Source organism: Rattus rattus, chromosome 13 (genome assembly GCF_011064425.1).
Source record: "Rattus rattus isolate New Zealand chromosome 13, Rrattus_CSIRO_v1, whole genome shotgun sequence".
Taxonomy (NCBI): Eukaryota; Metazoa; Chordata; class Mammalia; order Rodentia; family Muridae; genus Rattus; species Rattus rattus.
This window is the reverse complement of record NC_046166.1, coordinates 27092065-27115800: the sequence shown is the minus strand read 5'-3', so window position 1 is coordinate 27115800 and position 23736 is coordinate 27092065. Positions and strand designations below refer to the sequence as shown.

The 23736-nt window shown below is 40.4% G+C and overlaps 1 protein-coding gene across 1 annotated transcript in view; it reads left to right on the top strand.

Annotated features, from left to right (window-relative positions):
• The first annotated feature begins 9388 nt into the window (after positions 1-9388).
• The window catches only part of LOC116914230 (probable ATP-dependent RNA helicase DDX60), a 159955-nt gene continuing 145607 nt past the window's right edge, over positions 9389-23736 (top strand). The window contains exons 1-5 of the mRNA XM_032918425.1: positions 9389-9482; positions 18404-18511; positions 18686-18752; positions 18996-19185; positions 20675-21016. Of these exons, the coding sequence (XP_032774316.1) occupies positions 18508-18511; positions 18686-18752; positions 18996-19185; positions 20675-21016 (603 nt within the window). The 5' untranslated portion in view covers positions 9389-9482; positions 18404-18507. The remainder of the gene's footprint in view (positions 9483-18403; positions 18512-18685; positions 18753-18995; positions 19186-20674; positions 21017-23736) is intronic.

Genomic DNA, 23736 nt, shown 5'->3' with positions numbered 1-23736 from the left:
TTTAAAAAAATCTAGTACACTTAAATCTTTTGAAATGTTTATTTAGTGTGTGTGTGTGTGTGTGTGTGTGTATGTGTGTGTGTGCACGAGTGTGCACACATATGTGTGTGAACATTTGTGCAGGCACACATGCCATAGCATGTGGAGGTCAGAGCATATGTTGTAGGAGTCAGTTTTCTCCCACCATGTGTGCTTGGGGGATCAAATTAGGTATCGGGCTTGGTAGCAAACACTTAACCTACTGAGGTACCTTGTTGGCCTATTGTATTTTTAAAATAATTCATTTGCAAACACCCAATTGGCTGGAAAACTGAAAAGAAGATTTCTATAATGAAGTTGAATTAATTAAGATCTTATTTTCTAAATTCGTACTTGAGCTGGTTTTGGTGTCAGGTAAGAAATCCCAGAATCTAGGGAATGTGAACAATAGGTTTGTTAGCCAAATACATTTCTCCCCTTCATTTACAATTGAAATAATTTAGTGAGGTTTCTATAATTTTATCATTGGATAATTTATGCTATGAGTTCTTTCTATAATCTTTTTTTATGCTTTACTTTTTAAAATTTATCCTTCTCTCATAAATACATCCCAACTCTAGTTTTCTCTCACTGCACTCCTCCCAGTTCCCTCTCCACCTTCCCTCTCCCCTAGATCCACTCCTCCTTCATTTCCCTTCAGAAAAGAACAGGCCTCCCAGAAATATCAACCAAATATGGCATAACAAAGTACAATAACACTAGGCACAAACCCTCATACCAGGGCCGGCTAGGGCAAGCCAATGGGAGGAAAAACATCCTAAGATCAGGCAAAAGAGTCACACACACCCCCTCCCACTCTTAGGATCCCCACAAGATCACCAAGCTATAACATTTATACAGAGGACCTAGTGAAGACCCAGGCAGCTCGATTCAGTCTCTGTGAGCCCCCGTGAACCCTGCTTAGTTGATTCTGTGGACCCTTTTCTTCTGGTGTCCTTGACCCTCTGGCTCCTACAATTTTTTTTCTCCCTCTCTTCGTGAGGCTCCTGGAGCTTCAAGAGACAGCCTCCAATTTGAGCTCTCTTTCTCCTTAATGTTTGACTGTGGCCCCATGCATCTGTTTCCATCAGCTGCTGGAAGAAGCCTCTGATGGCTATTCAGCTAGGAATTGATCTATGAGTATACTAGAATATCATTAAGAATAATTTTATTGAATTTTTTTTCTGTCCTAATTGTTACCACTCTAATTGGAGGCATGAACCTTGGAGCTTGGAGTCGAAACATGAGGCAGAGACTCTTATGCAATACTCATCTTTATTCAGGAAACCAGACAACTTTTCTCTGTGGGTTTTCTGAATATTAGGCAAAGTCACATCAGCAAAGTTCACTTTAGTTCAAGCTGCATAGAGCCACAAGGGCAAGGTCGCATGCGTTCAGGCTGTAAACAGTCAGGAGGGCAACTCATTCTCGGGGACGACTTTGAATATTTACTATTTACATTCCTATTTACACCCAGGAGAAGCAGGAAAGCACTTTTCAAGAATGACCCATGTTATAGAAGAACAGATGTTCCTCCTGCTTATTTGGAGTTTTTCCACAAGCTCTCAGAGATCTCTGCACACAGTTTCATTCATGGGCAGTGTGGCAGACAATGCCAGATAAACTTACAGAGAGGGGTATTTACTGTAAGAATCCAGCACCTGTCCTCCGGCTTTCTAATCACATGGTGGCCACAGGATAATAATGGGTGTTGGGTTTTTTTTTTTTTTTGAGACTTTTCTGCACTTATTGCTCCATTGTCTTCTGTAAACCTGCTTAGCAACTACCCCTGGTTTTACTTCTTAAAAGGGCCCCAAGAAACAGACTCAGGGTTGCTTTCTTTAACAATACCTAGGAGGCGGCAGCTGGTCAGCTCTCAGGTACACCCTAATCAAAATCAAGCTTGCTTTAAATTTGGCTCAAACTCGTATTCTTGCCTGGTGGCATTAACATGACCCATGTTTAGTTCCTCAGAACCCTGGTACAACCCAAACGAAGTGGGACATAAGTTCTCAGCACTCTTACAGCAAGACAGGAAGCAGAGACCAGAGAATTCACTGGGAGCTCACAGGCCAAGCAGAGTGGCCTTATTTGTACTTACACAATGAATGCATTCCTTCCAAAAGGTCAACATCATTTTTATGGCTGAAGCTTTAATGTTTAAAATTGAGTGGATATAAAAGTAAGGAATGTATTGAAGGGGATACTTTGATTTTCTTTATTTTTCTTCATTAGAGGAGAAGCATAAATCTACCAAGGCGAGTGGATATTTAGAAGGGGCGTTGGCTCCTCCTTGTCTTAAATTAAAACTAACAGTTTTCTTTCTTTTCCAGTTTGCTTTTCAGTTGCCTCATGGATGGACTCGGGGAGGGAGATATCTAACTCTTGAATATGGTGGTCACTGTCAGACAACTGCAGACAGCTGTGTGGCCATTTAGGTGGCTGCTTTCAAAGTGGCCTGGGAAGTCTGTGGCTGTCACTCCCTAGGAAACCAGAAAGGAAGAGTGGGTCAAAGGAGAAAATCAGCTGTTGCAGCAACAGAAGATTTAGGCACTGACAAAGTGCCAACCGTTAGGAACAGTTGCAGAGCCACACAGCTGGGAGGTCCACCCACCCTGGGGCTTCTTTTGCCACAGCAATTTGATAAAAACTATTTCGGGAAGGAATGTCCTCGGAACTGGAGTATCTTCGACTCCCAAGGTTTCCTCTGAATGATTGGTCAACAGGTGTCAAAGAGCTGGTGGCAGAAATAGTCCAGACCTCTCTGTTGTTCTAATTTTACACCTGCTTGGGCAGCAGAGTTTGAATGTCTTGCTTCTTAAACAAGGAAGTCTTTTATCGGTTTCTGCAGGAAAATAAGAGAGGCAAATACAGTGTGGATGCAGTAGCATTTCCATAGGTACACATATGGGTGCACTGTGACCACAGACTCTTCTCTGACTTTTTGTTGCATATTGAAATTATGATACAATTCAAACCTACAGAGTTTTCATATAGAATGGGGTCTCTCTGGAAGAACAGATGTTGACATACATTAATGTGAACTATGCACGAAGCTATCATGGTTTTCTGAAAACTTGTTACCGGTGCAAAATTAAATAGTATTACCTTTTTTTTTATTTTAACAACAACACATGCAAAATAAGCTTGTGAAATGGTGATCAGTTCAGAGTCTGAAAAAAAAAAGTAAATGTGGTACAATCTGATAGGAGATTAGTAAGCTCTTTAGTGTTTGTGACCAATGGATTCAGATGTGGTCTTCCTCACAGTGTCTCTATTTAATAGAAAACCTGACAAGCTCTGCGTCTTGAAGAGGCTATTGCTCCCCACAGTGTATTATCAACACTTTAATGCTAAGCCCTTATGATTAATAGTCAATATTTTTAAAATACTTGCTCTGTATAATCAGATCTCTTGCCAGATGTTAGCGTCTCTATGTTTTGTTTGCTTTATCTGTATAGGGAGCCAAAGAAGCTGTGACTAAATGTGTAAAAAGCAGACAAGTGACGGTGTTCTGTTCTCATTAGCCTTGTTCTCCAAGGCTATTGTCGTCTATGAGAATGGCAACCCACAAGCCAGAGTGTCACTGCTGACAAAGTGTGCAAGTAGAAGTAGTTACAAACAATGGACCACCATGTGCAAAATCTACAACTGTAATTTCCTTCTCTCCATTGTTTATAGCCTGAGACTGCTCACCTACAGAGACCTTCTACCAACCTACCAAGACAAAGTTATAACTCCTGCAATGTACCCAATAAATACAGTGAGTTCTGCATTACTGCATGGTTCACCTGACTGCAGCTTTTCTGCACCTGTTTCTGTGTATCTGTCCTTTCTTCATTTCCTTGCCGTCTCTAGTCAGGCTTCTGGGACCAATCAGGGTAGAATGTGCTACCTCTTAAGGGACATGAATCACCTTTAACAGATGCTCTGGAACATTACTGTATCCACCCTTCTCTGTAAGCAGACACGATTGCACCAATGACTTCATCCTTTATGGACATCAATTGGAAACACTCATAAAGGACACATAAATATCTACAAATATACTTACAAGAGGCCATGTTTCACATATGTCTTAGTTGGGGTTTCTGTGGCTGTGAGGAAATGGCATGACCAAAACAACTGCAAGAGGAAAAAGTTTATTTCATTTCTGCTTCCTAATCAAAATTTAGCATCAAAGGCAGTCAGAGTAGGAACCTGGAGGCAGGAGCTGATGCAGAGGCCACGACTAGTGCTGCCTCCTGACTGGCAGCTCCTCATGGCTTGCTCAGCCTGATTTCTTACTACACCTAGGACCACCAGCCCAGGGATGGCACCACCCACAATGGGCTGGGCTTTCCTCATCTATCACTAATTTAGAACACACCCTACAGGTGTGTCTATAGGCTAGCCTAGAGTCAGATTCTATGGAGGCATTTTCTCAGTTGAAGTTTCCTCCTCTCAGATTGTGTCAAGTTGATATACAACTAACCCACACAACACGTAAGCGCAAGGTCCTGCCAAACTGGCTAAAGGTTTCTGTAATGGAGGCTGTTTCATCTGATACCCTGAATATCTAACAGTGCCCACACTGGGACCCACAGTGTGAAAAGTCAAGCACTGTTCGGTTGTTCCAGGCTTGGAGATACTATGTTCCATATTTGCAAATTTTACCTTATTTGTTACTGATAATTATAAACTAGAACAAGTTAAATGTGGGGCCCTGTCCAAACAAATGCCACGAAGACCATTTAAACTGAAACCAGTGAGCACTCAGATTGGTACCTTCCGAGAGTCTATCATTGTACTGCCACGCACAGCTTCCTCCGAGGGTTCACTGAATATGCCAGGATGCAAGCATGGGCTGCCATACAATATATGGCCATTGATAGCTAAGTGTTACACGTTCCTGAGAGACATCAGTTGCTAACATACTGGGTACCCCTGGACAAATCTGGCACCTTCTGTACCCACTTGACTATGAGACTAGGAACAATTAATTTGATGGACTATAAACGCGGTCACTTTCCTCAATGGTCAGGTATTGACCTTACCCAGAGTACCAAACCGGAGGTAAGTACAGAGGGAAGGCATACGACAGAAGTGTTAAATACGTCAGGTAGAGGAAGGTTGAAGTGTTAACTTAGGTAGCTCACCCTCACTCAAGGACTCAGAGAGGCTAAAGTGCAGGACATAAGATAACGTGGAAAAGGAATGTGTGCTTATCAAACCCCTGGGAAAGGGCAGGGTGTGGTACAGGAGCAGATAGTAGAGGTGGAGAAAACCAAACAGAAGCCCCAAACACCATAGCATAAAACGTAATCCTCAGCTGTTCAGGGGTGTTTAAGTACTATGGGCTATGATGTGGTTTAAATGTGTTACCTAGAATTATGTCTTATAAACTCCATCGTCAGTTTGATCAAGTGGGAGTGAGGGACATCAACGGCAGGTCTTTGACGAATTTATAAAGGCTTTACCTTCACAAGTGGATTAGTAGCGACTAAAGGACTGTGAGTCGGGTTTCCACTGCACCCCACCATGGGTTCTCAACCTGTGGGCCGCGACCCTGTGGGGACCAAACGACCCTTTCACAGGGGTTGCCTATCAGATATCCTGCATAGCAGATATTTATATTATGGCTCAAAACACTAGCAAAATTACAATTATGAAGTGGCAACCAAAATAATTTAATGGTTAGGGCTCAGCACAACATGAGGAACGGTATTGAAGGAGGGCCTCAGCATTAGGAAGGTTGAGAACTGCTGTTATAGATGCTACCAACGAGGACTTGTTGTTGAATGCTGGCACTCTGGATTTCAAACTTTCCAAAACTACAATAAAAGCACTTTTCCTTATAAATTACCCAGGCTATGTCATGTTATTTTAGTAACATGACACAGACTAAGACTTGATAATCGAGGAGGATGAATCAAAGCTTATTAAGTTATTCACTGAAAAATCTGAAGTCATTGAACGTCAAAACAGCCAGGAGCACCACAGGGTTCACCTACCCTGAAAGTGCCCACAAGGAAAACCCAAAAATGATAACTATCACCCACAAGTTTACTCAAAATACAAACAAAAATAAAACAAATGGTCTACAGACTGGAAGAATTTTGTCAGAGATCATGTAATTGAGAATCCTGTAAGCAGCCTTTTGGTTTATACAGTTTTGAATCATGGCACCACTTACTGTCTCTACATTGCTTTAATCCTTACTTAGCTCATCAATAGGGCGACACACAAGTCTCCATCTTGTACACCTGTGGAACTGTATGATAACAACTACAAGGGAATTCCCAATCACTGTATGTAATCTTCTGTGTTGTATAGGTTTTACTTCTGCTAGTAGCAAACATGTCCTGGTTTTTCTACTACATTTGCTAACATGGCTGTATTACATTTTGTTTGTTCATTCACATTTTTTTTTTTTTTTTGGCTCCTGTAATGAATTATCCCTACACTTAGTTGCTTACATCAGGACAGACTTATTCTTAGTTCTGAAGGTTTCACTGGGCTCAAATCCAGGTGCCATCGGGAGTGGTTTCTAGAAGGTCCAGAAAGGAACACACTTTCTGTAATACTAACCGGTCAGACAGGATGTGTCCATTGCCGCAGCAGTGGTGTGACTGCTATGGAGATAACCAACCATGCTCTGACTTTAGATCTCTTCTACAGGAGCGACTCATGCCTGACATTGTAAACCTAGTTCACAGCCCATGGCTGGGGAAGTTAGAGGCTCCAAAGGGGAACTGCTTCTGTTGATGTGTTATATGGATTGATGTCAAACTGCCTGCTAAATATTTATAGTCATAGATTTGTGCAGCTCTCAGCATTGATCGGAGAAGCTTCTGTTTGGAGTGGGTGATGGTTCATGCAGAGTTAACCAGTGAATAAGGGGCAGCTGGGTGCTCACCCTGAAATGAGACACTGATATCTTCTCCTCCAAAGCTCACAGAACATTATTGGGAAGAGTGGGGAAAGAGTGTAAGAGCCTCAAATGGGAGGGTGCTGCGAAACACTACACCACATGGCTGCTATACCTGTGAATTCATAGTGACAGTGTCTACCTGCACACGACAAGGCTCACCCATGTCCCACCACGGATGAGAAAGGAGCTTCGGAGATCTCCCCTTTTTCTGAGGACCAGCGAGCAGTTATTGTTTGCTGGGGAGTCATATCCCTCAATGGTAGCCACAAATTTGTCCTTGCTTCAGTAAATAATAGCCATCTATGCTCAGGCTAAGCAACCTTAGTTAAATTCTGTGGAACAGGAACAATAATAAGAAAAAGACATAAAAACAGATTGGGGACTTGGGAAGAAGAAAAGGGTTTAGTGGGAGGAGAAAGAATTAAGAGGAAATTAAATTATGATCAAACATTTTATATATATATATATATATATGTATATGTATATAATTTGAGTTGATTTCTGGCTATCCCAGAAACTCAGGTTTATATCTCCCATCTTCTAACACAGGAATTTTTTTCATCTATAAGTCACTTAAAAGAGCCAAATAAAGAATGAAAAGCAGAAAAATAAGGTTTATCCAATAGGGCCACAATGGAAAGACTGACTAAAAGAGCCAGGGAGCCTCCAAGTACATCTCCAGGGTCCTCCTGTGGGAGTAAGGTTTAAATAGAAAGCAAGAGACAATACTTAACCAAGCAGTTTGGCCATGGCATAGTTCCTGGACCTTTCTACTCTTTCTCCTGCCTGCAAACTGCCTCTTCTACAGGGTCTTATCTTATAAAGTATAAACCTTTGGAAATCCCTTGGAGCAAATCTAATTTCTTGATATCTTGTTTTAATAGTTGGATAGCCAAAATCAGAATGTAAACAAATGTCATCTCCTATCTTCTAAATGAAGGGGTTCCTCCTTCACTGCTGGTGGATGTGGATATGTCCCAAAGGTTCCTTCTTGTATGCTGTTTTACAGATCCAAGGGTCCTTCCCTTCCCGTCATGGAAGGATACATTGTAAATACTCTCAGCCTATATCCTGTATGCTATGATTATAGCCTTTTGACTTGAAAAGCCCTACCCTGTTTTTTCTACCAAGCGCTTTCCTGAGGTGCTAGCTTACTCTTGGTCAGCTGGCTGTGTAAAGAATTCACAGTGCTCACAGTTAGCTTAGTAAGTATGGGGATTTGTAACCTGGAGTAGACTATTTCAATTTCATTCCTTGGCTTGTGGTTTTTCCATCATCTTCACGGAGTCTTGCTAGACTCCATATGTAATCACATTACCAGCCTGGATGTCTACCTCCACCCCCACCCCCCACCCCCCGTGTTAAGACCCTGGTGATGATTATTTTGAGCCCACCTGGGATAATCCAGCTTTATGTCATGCTCCTTGGTTTAGGCTGTTTATGCATTATCTATTACCACAGTCACCAAAGTCTCAGGGAATTAGGACACTGACCTCTATTGGAGGAAACAGGAAAGGGTATTTTCTCACCAGAAGGACAAAGCTTTCTGTGCATAGGCCCCAACAAAGTCCAGACACCTCCACCTTTTCAGGTGGTATTTTAATGTAAAGGAGGACAGAAAGGATGGGACCCTTCCTTAATGTTACCAAGGAAACAGGAGGCAGGTTGGAAGCTGAGCTTGAGGAAGGGAGCCATCCTGATGGCCTTCAAAACAATGGTTGTTTGTCAAGTTACCTCAACACTGTTGCTCTTTTCCTATGGAATAGAGTTCTGCCAGTTCCTGACAAAATAGCTTTTGGTCCCACTGTTGTTAAGATCACCCAAATGCAAGATGCCCCCATTTTCTAAAATTCCAATACATTTTCATATTCAAAGCCTTCCTAAGGTAAGGCAAGCACAGGATACTAAGCAAGCAAGCTTTCAAACCTGAATTACAGGTAATAATAAACAAAACAAAAACAAAGGAAAGGAAAAATTATTAAGGCAGACATAAACCTAGGCTCCACTATCAGCTTGTTTAGTGGTGCCATTTGGCCAAAGAAGATCCCACATGGACTAATCACAGGCTTCAATAATAAATTCATGTAATCTCAAATTCCTACCTACCCCCGCTGTGCTGTCGTTAGCATACCTGTGGGAGCAACAGGCACAGCACCAGGAGTTCTGCTGCTACAGCCTCTCCAAGGTTGCCTTGCTTAGATGTCGCCAGATTTCCCTGCCAAGATTCCCTTCCTTACCTCAAGAATCCCAAAGTCTCCGTTTTCCCAATCTAAACAGTACTAACTTTTACAGAAGGATGCTCAAAGCCACAGTCCCCAAATCCACTTTGATCAGAGATGAATGGAAACTGAAACTTAAAGCTTCCGGGAGAAGAAGCGAAACAGAAACTCTCCTTCATATATAAAAGGCTGCCTGGGTGACTCCGAAGCTTCCCCTTTAGGGAGCGAGCGAACTCAGGTTTCCCGCGGGCGATTCTGCGTGCACTTGGTACCGCAGCACAGACCATCGGCTCTGCAAACAGCAGGTCCCAGTTCCCAATCTGGGCTTCCCGGTGAGGCCAGCGGGTGTTTCTGGGCTCGCCAAGGTATTGCAGGGCGTGCCAAGGTCAGAGTATCCGGGAAGAGGGGCTGGAGCGGAGCTGAAGGGACAGGACTAAGAGGTAGCCTTCTATGGGTAATGGAGCACTACCTACCTACCCCAGCGGCCAGCACTCGGTGGACCACTGAGGGAAGGGGCCTGAGTGGTGAAAGAAGGGAAAAAGATGTCTGACTCAGTCTCTTGAGGATTCTTCGTAAACGGGGATCTGGGATAGGGATCAATAAGTAGGAACATTGAGAGGTGTGCACAGCCAATAAATGTTGGGCATCCACATCAATAGTTTTTCTCCTAGGTGCCGTATCGGGTCCCTACTCCAGACTTGCTGAGCTAGAAAGCTGAATGTGAAGAAGAATTACAGTTACCCTTAAATTTCAGTGGCTAAGACAGTATATACTTTACTGTAGGAACCGCCCCCTCACTCCAGTCTCTGTGCTGTTTCCCCTAGTAGTCTCCCTGTGCTTCCTGGTACTCCCTATGGACCAGGCTGGCCGTGGACTTGGAGTAACCCTACTGCCTCAGTCTCCCTGTTTTAATCACCTAAGATTTAATGTATACACATGTAAGAAGCAGGTACTGGTTTTCTGTTTCTTCTTAAGAAATTAAACTCAATGGGTGTTTTATTTCACAGATTCTGTTTAGACACAGGCTAGGTGTTTTTGCAAAGCCCAGCATAGCATCTGCCTGAACTCAAGGTGTCTGCCAGGGCTGAGCCAGGTCCTGGGTGCTCATTTTGGTTGGTCGAGGTCAGTAAGAAGCCTGGAGTTTTCTGATTTCTTGCAAGTTGTTCGTTAACTAGACCCAGAGTCTAATTCCTAGCATTGTCACACTCCAGGTTACTTCTTACAGGTGGCGGTATCTTCCAACGACATAGGAAGCTTTCTGTCTTAACTCGCATGCTGGTAGCCTAATTACCAGAGAGACTGTCCAGTTAAATAAGGACGTCAGTCCGCCCAACAGAAGGAAGCTGTGCAAGGCCAGTGGCAGAGCAAAGTGGCAGAGGGATGATGAGCTTCTTAAGATTTGGCGCACGGGACGAATCGCCTCTTCTCCAGGCGCCTTTGTCGGAACTCGGTCCTTCTCTCAGCAGCTCACACGTGTGTTCCAATATCCACGATGGCCTTCACTTTTCTGCATCCCCTTCCCTTCACCTTTCCTCTTCCCCATTTCCGACCTTTTATTTTACAAAAGATTTCTTCAGGCACAATCCAAAGATATTCTGACAATACTGAGTTCAGAGGATATGCCTTTTGAATTTCCCAGTCCATCAAATTGTAATGTATAGAACCGGAGTTACGTGTGTTTTATCCTGTAGACATCTCCTCCTGTGTCCTTAATATGCCCACACTCCTACACGCCCTGTAAGCCATAATCTGGTCAGGTTTGCGTTTTGACTGATTTGAGGGGGGGACAAGGTGGGTAGGATACTCACATCAGTCAGGGTGCAGACATTCTTCTCTGTATTTGCTTTACACACACACACACACTCACACACACTCACACACACACTCACACACTCAGGCACTCACACACACACTCACCCCCCCCACACTCACACACACACATTCACACCCTCACACACACACTCACACACACACACACTCACATATACATACATATAAACACATATACGTATATATACCTATACATACATGTATGTATATACATATATACATACATATATACATATTCACATAAATTTGTGTAAGTGTATGTATCAAGTATATGTATCTATCATGTTTTGCAGGATTTTGTGATAATTCTTCTGATTTGTTTTCATAGTGAGTAAAGAAAATAAGAAACCAGTAAATAGTTTTTAGATTTGTTTTGTGTGTGTGTGTGTGTGTGTGTGTATGGAAATATGCATTTGAGTGCAAATGTACTAGGAGTCCAGAGTCATTGGATCTCTTGCTGCAGTCACAGGCTGTTGTGAGCCTCTGTATCTAGGAACAGAACTTGGTCCTCTACAACAGCAGTCCACAGTCTTAATTACTGTATCATCTGCCACCTTTCTGCCCCTTATATGTACATACTTGTTTTTTGTCTTTTCTTTATTGGATAGTTTCTTTATTTACATTTCAAATATTATCCCCCTTCCTGCTTTCCCCTCCAGAAACCCCTATTTTATCTCCCCACCCCTGCCTCCATGAGGCACACACCCACACCCCACACCCTCCTGCCTCTCCACCCTGGCATTCCCTTACACTGAGGCATTGAACCTAAAGACACAATGTGTCTGTGGGGTCAAGGACCACTCGCAGGGGTGTGTTCTCTTCCTCTCTCACGTAGGTCTCAAGGATGGAACACAGGTCATCAAGCTGGGTGGCACCTTTCCCCACTAAGCAATTTTATTGGCCTCATTATGTAAATATTATTCACTATAGATGCAGTCTGCATGTTTTGGTTGGAAAATATAGTCCTATATTATTGTGGCTAGCACTGGAAATAGATTCTTACTACATGTAAACTATGTGCATAGCTCCAGTGAATCTTTTTATCTTTCCACAGTTTTTCTGTTTTCTGATTATTCTTTTTCATTCCCCCTCTTCCTTTAAATAGAATTATATAATTCAAGATGCAGAGTTGGTGGAATTTCTCACTTTTTAATGACAGGTTATATCTTTTTGCATTCTCAACAAACTAAAATGTTTGTTTGATGCAGAATTCTGGCGTCAAGATATTTTCCTTTAGAAATTTAAAAACTTTTTTTCCCTCATAAAAGTATCCAGAAATATTACTTCTTTTCATTCTTTTGAATGGCTTACCAAACACACTTAGGACAATTTTTTGTTTTTACAATCCCTCTGCCACTTTGCTTTGCCACTGGCCTTGCATAAGTCCCTTCTGTTGGGTGGACTGACACTCTTGTTTAGGTAGGTCAGTCTTGTAAGAATGAAGGGTTTGTAACTGGTTGGTTTATCTTCCTCCGTTGATAGCTCCCAGAGGAACTTACAGAACTATGGCTGCTCTTCCACAGTGCGAAGGCTCTGTAGAGGCATCAACTTGACTTCTGCCCATTCAATGAGTTGTTTAGAGGTCATTCACACTATCCTTAATCCCTGTAGCTATACAGCATGTAACTTGCATATCAATGACTTAACAGCTAGCATCCACATAAGTGAATGCATACCATATTTGTCTTTTTGAGTCTGAGTTACCTCACTCAAGATGATATTTTTTCTAATTCCATCCACTTACCTGTGGATTTCATGGCTTCATATTTTTAGCAGTGGAGTAATAGCCCATCATGTAACTGCATAGCATTTTCTTTATCCAGTCATTGATGGTTATCTTACTTAGGGTTTTACTGCTGTGCACAGACACCATGACCAAGGCAAATCTTATAAAGGACAGCATTTAATTGGGGCTGGCTTCCAGGTTCAGAGGTTTCAGTTCATTATCATCAAGGCAGGAGCATACAGCATCCAGGCAGGCATGGTGTAGGAGGAACTGAGAGTTCAACATCATCATCTGAAGGAAGCCAGGAACATACTGGGCATCCTTAGGTAGCTACGAGGAAGATCTCCAAGCCACCCCCACAGTGACACACTTCCTCCAACAACACCACACCTTCCTGGGGATGAGCGTATGCAAACTATCACAGTGATAAAGGATGTTTATCATCAGTCTAATTTTTTTTCAATTTCTGGCTATTATGAACAGAGCAGCAACAAGCATGGTTGAGCAATTGTCCTCATGGTAGGATGAAATGTCCTTGGAGTATAGCTGGATCTTGAGGTATATTGATGCCCAGCTTTCTGAGGAACTGCCACCTTGGTTTCCATAGTGGCTGTACAAGTTTTCGCTCCTACCAGCAATGGATGAGTGTTCCCCTTTTTCTACATCTTTGCCAAACCGAGCTGTAACTTTTAAAATTGGTCTTGACCATCCTGATTGATATAAGATGAAATCTCAAAGTAGTTTTATTACGAGTTTCCCCAATGATTAAGGCCTTTGAACATTTCTTTAAGAGTTTCTCAGCTATCCGAATTTCCGCTCTTGTGAAGAATTCTCTGTCTAGATCTGTTCCCATTTTTAATTTCTGTTTTTTTAATGTTCAGTTTCTTGAGTTTATATAAATATTGGATATTAGCTCTCTATTGGATGTGTAGTTGTTTAAAATTTTTTTTCCATTCTGTAGGCTGCCACTCTGAATGATGGCATCCTTTGCCATACAGAAACTTTTACATTTCATGAGGTCCCATTTATTAATAGTTCTTAATGTCTATGTTACTAAAACGTCCTTTTTCTGCACCAATGAATCTCTACTTTCTCTTCTGTTAGGTTCAGTGTCTCTTGATTTATGTTGAGGTCTTTGATCCATTTGGAATTGAGTATTTTGTGGGGGTGATGCATCTATTTAGATTTTTCTACATGTAGCTCTCCAATTTGACCATCACTGTCTGTTGAAGATGCTTATTTGTTTCTATTTTCATTTCAGTCCTGAATTTAAGACCATTCTGTGTCTTTTTATGAGGAAAGTAAGAGAAACTATTGATTTTTCTTATTTTATTTATTTATTTATTTATTTATTTATTTATTTATTTATTTTTGCTGTGGTCCTGTTTGGTGACTCCAGTTACTTTATTGTTGTGCTGTGGATTTTCTTTTTTCTCCTTCATTTGATATTTTGGTCTGATGCTATTTATTACTTGTGTTTTCTTGGACATGTTTCTCTCACCTTCTGTAAGGCTGGATTTGTAGATAAATATTGTTAAAATTTGTCTTTATTCTGGAATGTATTTTTTCCCATGTATTGTGACTAAAAGTTTGATGGGTATAGTTTGGGCTGGCATCCGTGGTCTCTTAAACTTTGTACAACATCTGTCCAGATCCTTCTGGCTTTGAGAGTCTCCATTAAGAAGCAGGTTTTATTCTAGGAGGTTTTCCTTTCTATGTTATTTAGTCTTTCCCCTTCCACCTTTTACTATTCTTTTTTTGTTCTGTATGTTGTAAATTCTGTGACGGGGGAAGTTCTTTTCTTGTCCAGTATACTTGGTGTTCTGTATGCTTCTTATACCTTGATAAGGACCACCTTCTTTATGTTGGGAAATTTTTCTTATATAATTTTGTTGAAAATATTTTCTGTACTTTGGACCTGAGTTCTTTTTCCTTCCTTTATTCCCGCTTTCCATAGATTTTGAATTTTTACAGTGTCCCAGATTTCCTGGATGCTTTGTGCCTAGATTCCATTAGATTTTGCATTGTTTTGACTGAATATCTATTTCTTCTATTTTGTCTTTAGTGACTGTGATTCTCTGTCCCATCTCTCATGTTTTGTTGGTGATCCTAGTCCTGAGGTTCCTGTTTGAGTGCTAAATTTTCCAATTCCAGTTTTTCCTCAGTTTGGGTTTTCTTTACTGATTCTATTTCTATCATATGTCTTGAACGTTTGTTTGTTTTAGATTTCCTCAAACTGTCTGTATTTTCAAAGATTTCTTTAGTCAATTTATACATTTCTTTAAGGACTTCTAACACATTCATAAAGGCTGTTTGCAAGTCCTTGTCTTGTGCCTCAGCTATATTGAATTTCTTGGGGCTGCTGTAGTAGGACTGATGGGCTCTAGTAGACACTTATTATCCTGGTTGTTATTGATTATGCTTTTTACACTGGCATCTCAGACAATTTGGGAAGATTGTAATTCTAGGTGCTGATATCTGTTCTTGTCTTTGTTGGGTATATGCTTCGTTTCTTGTACTCTGTTGCTCTTCTAGGTAATGGCTGTGTTGCCTGACAGTGAATGCTTCTGAGATCTTGCTGGTATGGCATTGGGGGCTCATGTTAGAATATATTTTTTTTGGCATTGGGAGTTGACACTTTGGGATGGGAATGGGCCAGGAAAGAGGATAATGGGGCCCACAGGAGGGAAGAAAACAGGGTGTGCCAGTATGGTCTTCGTAGTTGCCCAGGAAATGGAGACCGAGAGGAAGGAGAGGTGGCATCCAGCAGTGTGCTACAGAGCTGGGTATGAGATTGGGGGATTGGATGGAGCAGAAGATTGAGAGTAAAGGGCTGATGATTGTCAAGCTGTTCCCTGGCTGGCATGGCTTTAAACGTTAACTTTTAAAATTAATATACCATTGCTCCAGGTCCAGCCTTCCATTACTAGACTGAATACCAAGCCTCCTGCCAATCTTGTACTACAGGATACCCTCTTGCTTTATTTTCTTAGGTTCGATTCCTCCAGATCTTCAGAGGAATAGATGTCTTTTGTGTCCAGAACTGCAACTACAGGGTTAACATAAAAGACTTTTTGGTTCTCTGCGTATCTCTCTCCTTCTCCTTTCTTGCTTGTACAAGGTCATTGGAAGCTTTGTTATCTTGGGCTGCTTTTGTTCAAGTGAAACATTCTATAACTCTCAGTCTCGTGGGAGCCTAAGGAAGATTAAATGAGTAAGAGTCTTTCAAAACCCCAGAAGCCTTGCGTAGGGCTAACAACAGCCTTGTCCTGTGGTTGAGTGTGGACAGATATTCTTAATTTTTTATATTATCTCGTAAGTGAAATTCAGGCCCACTCATACTTTAATATATTTTGTAAATTTTCTTGTTAGGTTGTTTTTCTCATGGAATTAAGGAAGTAAAATAAGAAGGAAATAATAATTAGGCGAGAGAAGATGGAGCGTGAAGTGGGCTCACTTTCCAATTAAAAAACAGGTCAAAATAAAAGAGGATTATTTTTTAAAAATAAAGAATATTTTGGCAAAAAGTACAACCAGATTTTGTCTTGGGGCAAAGACTAGATTATTCCAAGATGGGAGAGGAGAGATGAGCGCAGTGCCAGGAGGGTCTCTAGCTTCACAGGAGTCAGCCAAAGGAGCTGCAAAGTCTTGGAGGAGGAGGAAGCCCAGGAGGCATGGAATGACTATTGAAGGTTATTAATTAGTATAGTGTATAAACTTACATTCATGTATGCAAGAACTGTAATTGAAGAATTAGAAGCCAATGTATTTGAGAGGGAGTGGAAGGGACAGAGGAGAACTGGAAGGAGAGGAAGAGGGAAAGTGGTGGGAATACATCATTAATATGTGAAATCCTCAAAAACCACACTAAAGACTCCTAAGGTCACAGCTTAGTCCATTCTTACAAAACTTGGAACCAGTCCTCTGCTTAAAATTAGGTTAAGTACTGATCTGCTCTGCTAACAACTGGTTGAAATATATCACACTTTTGTTTTTTGTTGTCAGAAATTTTAGAAAAATGACTTTAAAGAAGACAAGCTTACTCAGTGATCTGTGTAGAAACTTTTAAATGAGGCCAGTGAAATGGCTGAGCAGATAACTAGTTGCCAAGTCTGAGAAAACCTGAGTTCTACCTCTGGGACTCACATGTGGAAGAAGATCGCTGACTCCAGAAACTGTCCCCCAACCTCCACATTTATGTGGGCACATATGCGTACACACTTAAAATCAATAAAAAATATAATTATAGACTATAAATGCAAGTGTTATATACATTTTCATAAGTTGTAAGTATATTTGTATCTTTTGTACTTGGCTTGCTTAGTTTTATCAAGGATGCTTTGTGTCCGAGTTTATGAGGGATATTCATTTGTACCATAATGTCTTTGTCTCGTTTTTGTGTTGTAATTATTCTCTGATTACTGGACTGTATTAGTAAGATGCCTTCCTTCATGATCTTCCAAGACAGGGTGAATATGATTATAACTTTTTCCTTTGTGTGTAATATAATGATCAGTTGTGACACCTGGATCTATAGAGTAGTGTGTGTGTGTGTGTGTGTGTGTGTGTGTGTGTGTGTGTGTGTGTGTGTGTGTGTACAAGTTTGGTTACTTTCGGAAGAGATGGCTATTGTGGTGGTTTGAATATGCTTGGCCCAGGGAATGACACTATTAGGAAGTATGGCCTTGTTGGAGTAGTGTATCATTGGGGGGTTGTCTTTGAAGTCTCATTTATGCTCAAGTCTGGCCAAAATCCATGTTCTCCTAGCTACTGTAGATCAAGATGCAGAACTCTCAGCTCTCTCTCTCTCTCTAACACCATGTCTGCCTGCATGCTGCCATACTTCTTACCATAATAACAATGAACTAAACCTCTGAACCTATACACCAGGACCAATTAAATGTTGTGCTTTATAGCAAGAAAAAAAAGGAAATGAAATAAAAAATTTTAAAAATTCTTTGAAATGCTACTTTATAAAAAACTATTTTAGTGTTACTCTAGATAAGGATAACTATATTACTTTGCCAGTTATTAAGCTTCTTGCAAAACTAATGGCTCTTCTAAATCTATAACTGTGAACTTTGCCACCCATACCCAAGTTCACGAAATCGCGACTCTGAGACTTAATTACTATGAATAAACTGCCTAGGTCAAAAGCCAGGGCTCGTTCCTGAACTAGCTTGTGTCAATTATCCTGGTTTCTATTCTAAGTCCTGCCATATGGAGTTTACTTCCCCTCAGGTCCATTTGACCTTCTCCTTCAGCGTTCTGGGGGGAAAATCTCCTGTTCTATACCTGGCTCTATCCCAGTATTCTCTCGCTCTGCTGAATGCTCGCTCCACTTTCTGATTCTGCTTCAGCTCATTGGTCGTATGTTTTTGTTGTTGTTGTTGTTGTTGTTATTATTGACAGGCGATACTTCCATACACTGTACCAAAGATTCCCTCTACATCTTTTGGGCATTGCTATTTTAGGGAAATGTCTCCCACCTTTAACTTGGTCTCCTTTGTAAGTTTTCCATTGCATATGCAATTATGTGATTAATGGTTGTTTTCTTGGTTTTTGTTCCTGGAGAACAGAGCGCACATTGATTGGGCTCATTCTGTATTTCTGCTGCTTATTGTTTTGTTAGAAATATGGTCATTCTGGACACTTCTGCTGATAGGAAAGTTGATGAGTTTTTCTCTTTCTTTGCAGATATGCTGTTTCATTATTAATGACCATTGAGAGGAAACAGAGTAAAGGATATTTACATTTTTAATTTTTCCCAGGTCAGGTTGGAAGCAGAGATAGCAGCAAGAATGGGTAATTTTTTTATTCAAAATACTATTTATAGCATTATAAAATATATGGTGCATCAGTTAAATAGTTTACATATTAAAATAACTGCATCACTGTTTCTTATTTCTCAAATAATAAGAATGAGTTCTCTTAAAAATGACTGACTAAAATAAATTCATTCTCTCTTTTTTATTTTAGAAAAACAATGCACAATGTTTTTAGAAAGAATGTCACAATTAATCTTGGAAAATATACCAAGAGCTGAGTAAGTATTTTTTACAGTAATCAATAGTTTTGAAGTCATGGGTAATATTCCCCCTTCCTGTAGAGTTATTTAGCCTTATATGGTTATTTTAATTTGTATCTGTCTCTATGGATAGAGACGTAATTATGTGCAACTATGTATTCAATAATGTAGATTAATGATGATGACGTAACAGCACCACACCTGTTTGGGGGTCTATGCCATCCACTTGGATTTTGTTATAATTCTATTTTGTTGTTTTAGCTATTCCAGCTTATTCAATGATTTTGTTGAATCTGAGTTCTTTCTGATTGACGGTGACTCCTTGCTCCTCACATGTGTGTGTGAGATGTCACTTGAGCCAGGACAGAGTCTCCATTTCTTCTACCTGGTTGAACGCTACCTGCTGGATGTTACGAGCAAAGGAGGGCAATTTGCCATCGTTTTCTTCAAGGTAACACAGATCAGCTGGGTTTTTTTTATTCTCTAAAGGCTAAAACCAAAATTCACTTAATTAATTAGAGACACAGTTTCTTGTTGCTGAAGCTGGCCTAGGACTGAACAAGCCTTTTGCCTCTACTTCCCAAGTGAAAAGATTTCAGGGACGCACTACCACAGCCAGCTACAGCTAAAATTGGTTTTATAAAACTTTGTAAATATTTTCACCTCTGATTTCCAAGTAAAATGTATTCTTTAAAGTGCAAAAAAAATGATTTGGAGGTTAAAGCCAGGAGGATTTAAGTTTGAAGCCTGCCTGAAGCTCACACAATGAGCCCAATTTGAAAAAACCTTCTTAAAAGAAAAAAAAAATCTGGAAATGCAGCTTAGTGGTAGAGGATTTGCCTAGTGCATGCAAGACTGTTGGTTCAATTTCCAGCACCAAAAAGAAACAAGACAAAACAAAACAACAAAAACCAACCAAGAACAAAACAAATAAGTCAGGGAAGAAGAGAAAAAACAAACAATGACCTAGCATTGCAGTGTTCAAGAATAAATGCAATTAGATGATTTTGTAATGTGTGATGAGCTTTTTGTAGTGTTTGTTGAACAGACCCAGAGTCACAAGAATGGGTGAAATGCTCAACAGTGGCCCCACCAACCTCAATTCTAGTCCTCCATCTGAGAACCATTCTGCCTTCCAAACTCAGCAAGCAATTTATTAGAGTACGTTATTGGGTGTATTTGAGCCCACACAAACTAACTAACTAACGCTACTTTGGTATTGTATGCTCTGTCATAAGTACCATATGTGGTTTAATTAACACAATTTGGACAATTTCAAATACAGGTATATGTACCTGCTACCATATCTTTCTATTCCTATAGTTAGAACAGCTAACAGTCTACACAAAGGTTCGGCATGGTTTGTTCAGTTGGGAACTCACGTTAGTGTATATTTCTGAGCATTCCTGGCCAGCGGAATTTTGCACAAGGAGCAAGGGTTCTGCTCCATGTTTACGGTTAGTTGTACAAATTTTTGTCTGCGGAGAAAAACTCATGCTGTTTAAGAAATGTCGCTGCAGTCTGGAATTATTCTCTAGAGTAGCGCATTCTCCTTCCACTCCCAATTTCAGAAAATTTATAATTGCAAATTACTATTTTCATAGTTTTTCTGTACTTTGTCTTCTTGAAGTGTGGTAGGATGGGAGAATAATTATAACACAGGAAGGCAAAGTGTGATGCACTCTGAGTGCCATGTTGTTTTCAGGGTACCCAAGCTCTCAAGTCCAAAGTGTGATTTATAGAATACTTTTGTGATACAGTCAAATTCCAGGATCAATTTGATGACTATAGAACAGGAACTCCCTCACCCCCAACCCCACACATAACAAACGGCTGTATTGTATTTCCTTCAGTGACCTTAATACTATGGTCTTGTGAGTAAACTAGTAAAATACTAAATGATCCTTCTTAATTAACATACTTTACCTCCTCCGCCATAGGATGCTGAATATGCATACTTCAGTGTCCCAGAACTTCTTACACTGAGAACTTCTTTAATTCTGCATCTTCAGAAGAATACCACCATTGAAGTTTGGACTACGTTTTCTAACTGCTTGTCAGAAGAGTGGAGTATTTGCTTGAATCAGAGCTGCCCATATTTCTTGATAGTGGCTGACGAAGGCCTAGACCACCTGCAAACACATCTTTTAAACTTTGTAGTCATTCAGGCTTGGGCAGCAAAGGTCAATGTTGTGCTCTTCTCAGGGCAAACATCTGACATCCTTCGTCTTTACGCATACTTTATGCAAAGCTCGTACAAAAACCAGAATTTTTTCAAGGAGGTAATGTATATCTAAAAGACTATGTTCTAGAATTTTGTTAGCATTTCTATATTCACTCAGGAAAGATGCTTAAGTGATTAAGAGTGCATATTAGTCTTGCACCTGTGTTGGATAGTTCACAGCTGTCTGTAGCTCCAGGTCTGGCCTCTGTGTGCACTGCATTTACATGCACATACCTACAGACAGACAGACCGATGGACACACCCACATACAACTAAAACTTAAATAAGTCTTGAAAAAATAACTCTCTTGATTCAGTGTTGATTCTACCTGCAATAAACTATTACAGATTTAATAGGAATATATATAGTTTAATAGCATTAACAATGAATTAATACTGACAACATATAGAAATTTGTCAAGTACTCCTTGTCATGGATTATTTACATTTAACTGCCACCAAAATCCCTTAAGGCAAGCATAAGAGTCATCTACATTTGAAGATAATGAAGTAGATGCTTGAATAAGTAGCCTGTTCAAAATCAACACCAAATGAATAGTAGACTAGAATATAAATGTTACGAGAAGCAATGTCACCCTGTCCCGTGTCTCCTAACATTGTGTGGTATGTGAAATACATGTTAACGAAGGCCAGAAAAACATGAAATTGGAGGTCAAGGTGTGTCTCTGTTGCTGAGATCAACTAGTGAGACGCTAGCTTATGTGGTTACCTTTAATGAGAATACTCTGGGGCAGCCTAAAGAAGGAAAGGCAGAAATGGATTCATTTCTTTATAAATAACCAACGTCAGTAAATCATTTACTTTTGAAACAATCAGAATTCAAACTCCACCATGGTATTATTTTTCTATATTGGTATATTTGAGAACTAATTTGTTGAAAATTTCAGAGTAAAGCATATGGGCAGACTTTTTAAATAAATCTGGTTTGCTCACTAGGTAAGGTGAATTCTGCATATGGCTATTATTCCATATCTTATCCAAGTAGCTTTAGAACCAGTTAACATGTGTCCCTCTATAAGAATTACATCAAATTCATCATTTCACATCCGCATACATGCAAATGGTTGTCGTGACATGATGGGGTAGTTTATTTTGCTTTTGTTACGATTCCTATCATTAAAGTATTCCAAACTCTGACTGCTAACTGTGAGCGGTTAACAGTCTTGAGCTCTATTTTTATACCTAGGGGAAGTATTAAATACAGAATTTACATTGTAGTTCTTTTTTATTTTCATAGACTGGGTCTCACTGTGTAGCTCAGGCTGGCTTGGAACTCTCAAAGACCACTTTCCTCTGTGTCCCTGAGTGCTGGGATTAAAGGCATGTGTCACCATACCCAGCAGGAGTTTATAATATTCTGTTGACAGCAGTTTCTGAATCTGCTCTCTGAGAAAACTTGCAAAAATTCTGCCTAGAATAAATTTTGATGGAGGGTTTTATTTATAAAATAATTTATGCCATAATTCATTAACATTCATTCACTTTAAAGAAGTTTTTTTTTTTTAACATTAACCTGGACAAGTAACTTTTATTCACCTGTAATAATTGTCGTCATGTCTTGTAGGCTTTCTGCCTGTCTGCTCTCCTGAGCCTAGTCCTGGAAGCTTCAAGCCCCATGTTTTCAGCCTCTGAGACTTATTGTGGAATAAGATCAGCCCTTCTTAGTTCTTTCTGAGCTCTGGCTGGCTGATTTGATTCAGCTGTTCTGGCACAAACCCCTCTCCAAGCTGACTGATTCAATCTGGCTTCTCTCTGATTTTCCTGAATTGCTCTGAGTGGACTCAAACTAACTCTGAATTTGTTCTAATCTGGTTCCTTCTGATCGTCCGGCTCATTCTGTCTTTATCTGTGTCTAGCTTGTTCTCTCTCTGACACCTGTCTCTGTACAACTGTCCCAGTCAAACTGTCTCTCTCTCCTTCTTCACTGCCCTTCAAGTATCTTCCCATTCCTCTCCTCGTGAAAGTAGGGCATATCCTATTCTGTCAGAGATTTCTCTGATTTGTCACTTTGTCTGCCACTCAATTAGATATCACTTTCAAATGTGGGTGCATCCTCCTATGAACTAATTTTACCTTCATTGTTTAGGATTAAAACTGTGTACTAAGCACATAGTTATGCTTCAGTAGAGGGATTAAAGGTGTATGCTAAGGTTGAGCCACACCATGAATGGAGGACATGGAGAAAGGACAAAGGAGCTGAAGGAATTTGCATCCTCATAAGAACAACAATATCAACCAACCAGACCCCCCCACCCAGATCTCCCAGGGACTAAACCACCATCCCAAAAGAACATAGGGATGGACCTATGGCTCCATTCACATATGTAGCAGAGGATGGTCTTGTTGGGCATCAAGAAGAGACCCTTGGTCCTGTCAAGGCTCAATGCCTCAGTGTAGGGGAATGTCAGGGACTGGAGGTGGGAGGGAACACCCTCATAGAAGCAGGGGGAGGGAGGATGGGATAGAGGATTTCTGGAGGGGAAACAAGGAAAGGGGATAACATTTAAAATGTAAATAAAAAGATTCAATAAAAGAAAAAATTAATAAATAAAAAATAAAACCGTAAACAATACAATCTTAGGGTTCATAGTGTGAACAAATACCCTGCCACATTAGCCAATTTGAGGCCTACTGAAATAGAATTTAAAATACAATGCCATTGAAACTGTTGGCCAAACCTCTTCTCAGTGCCACTGATGTCTATGGAGAGAGATTCTAGTCTCTTCTTAGGTGCTTGGTTGAGATTTATCCTAGTGAA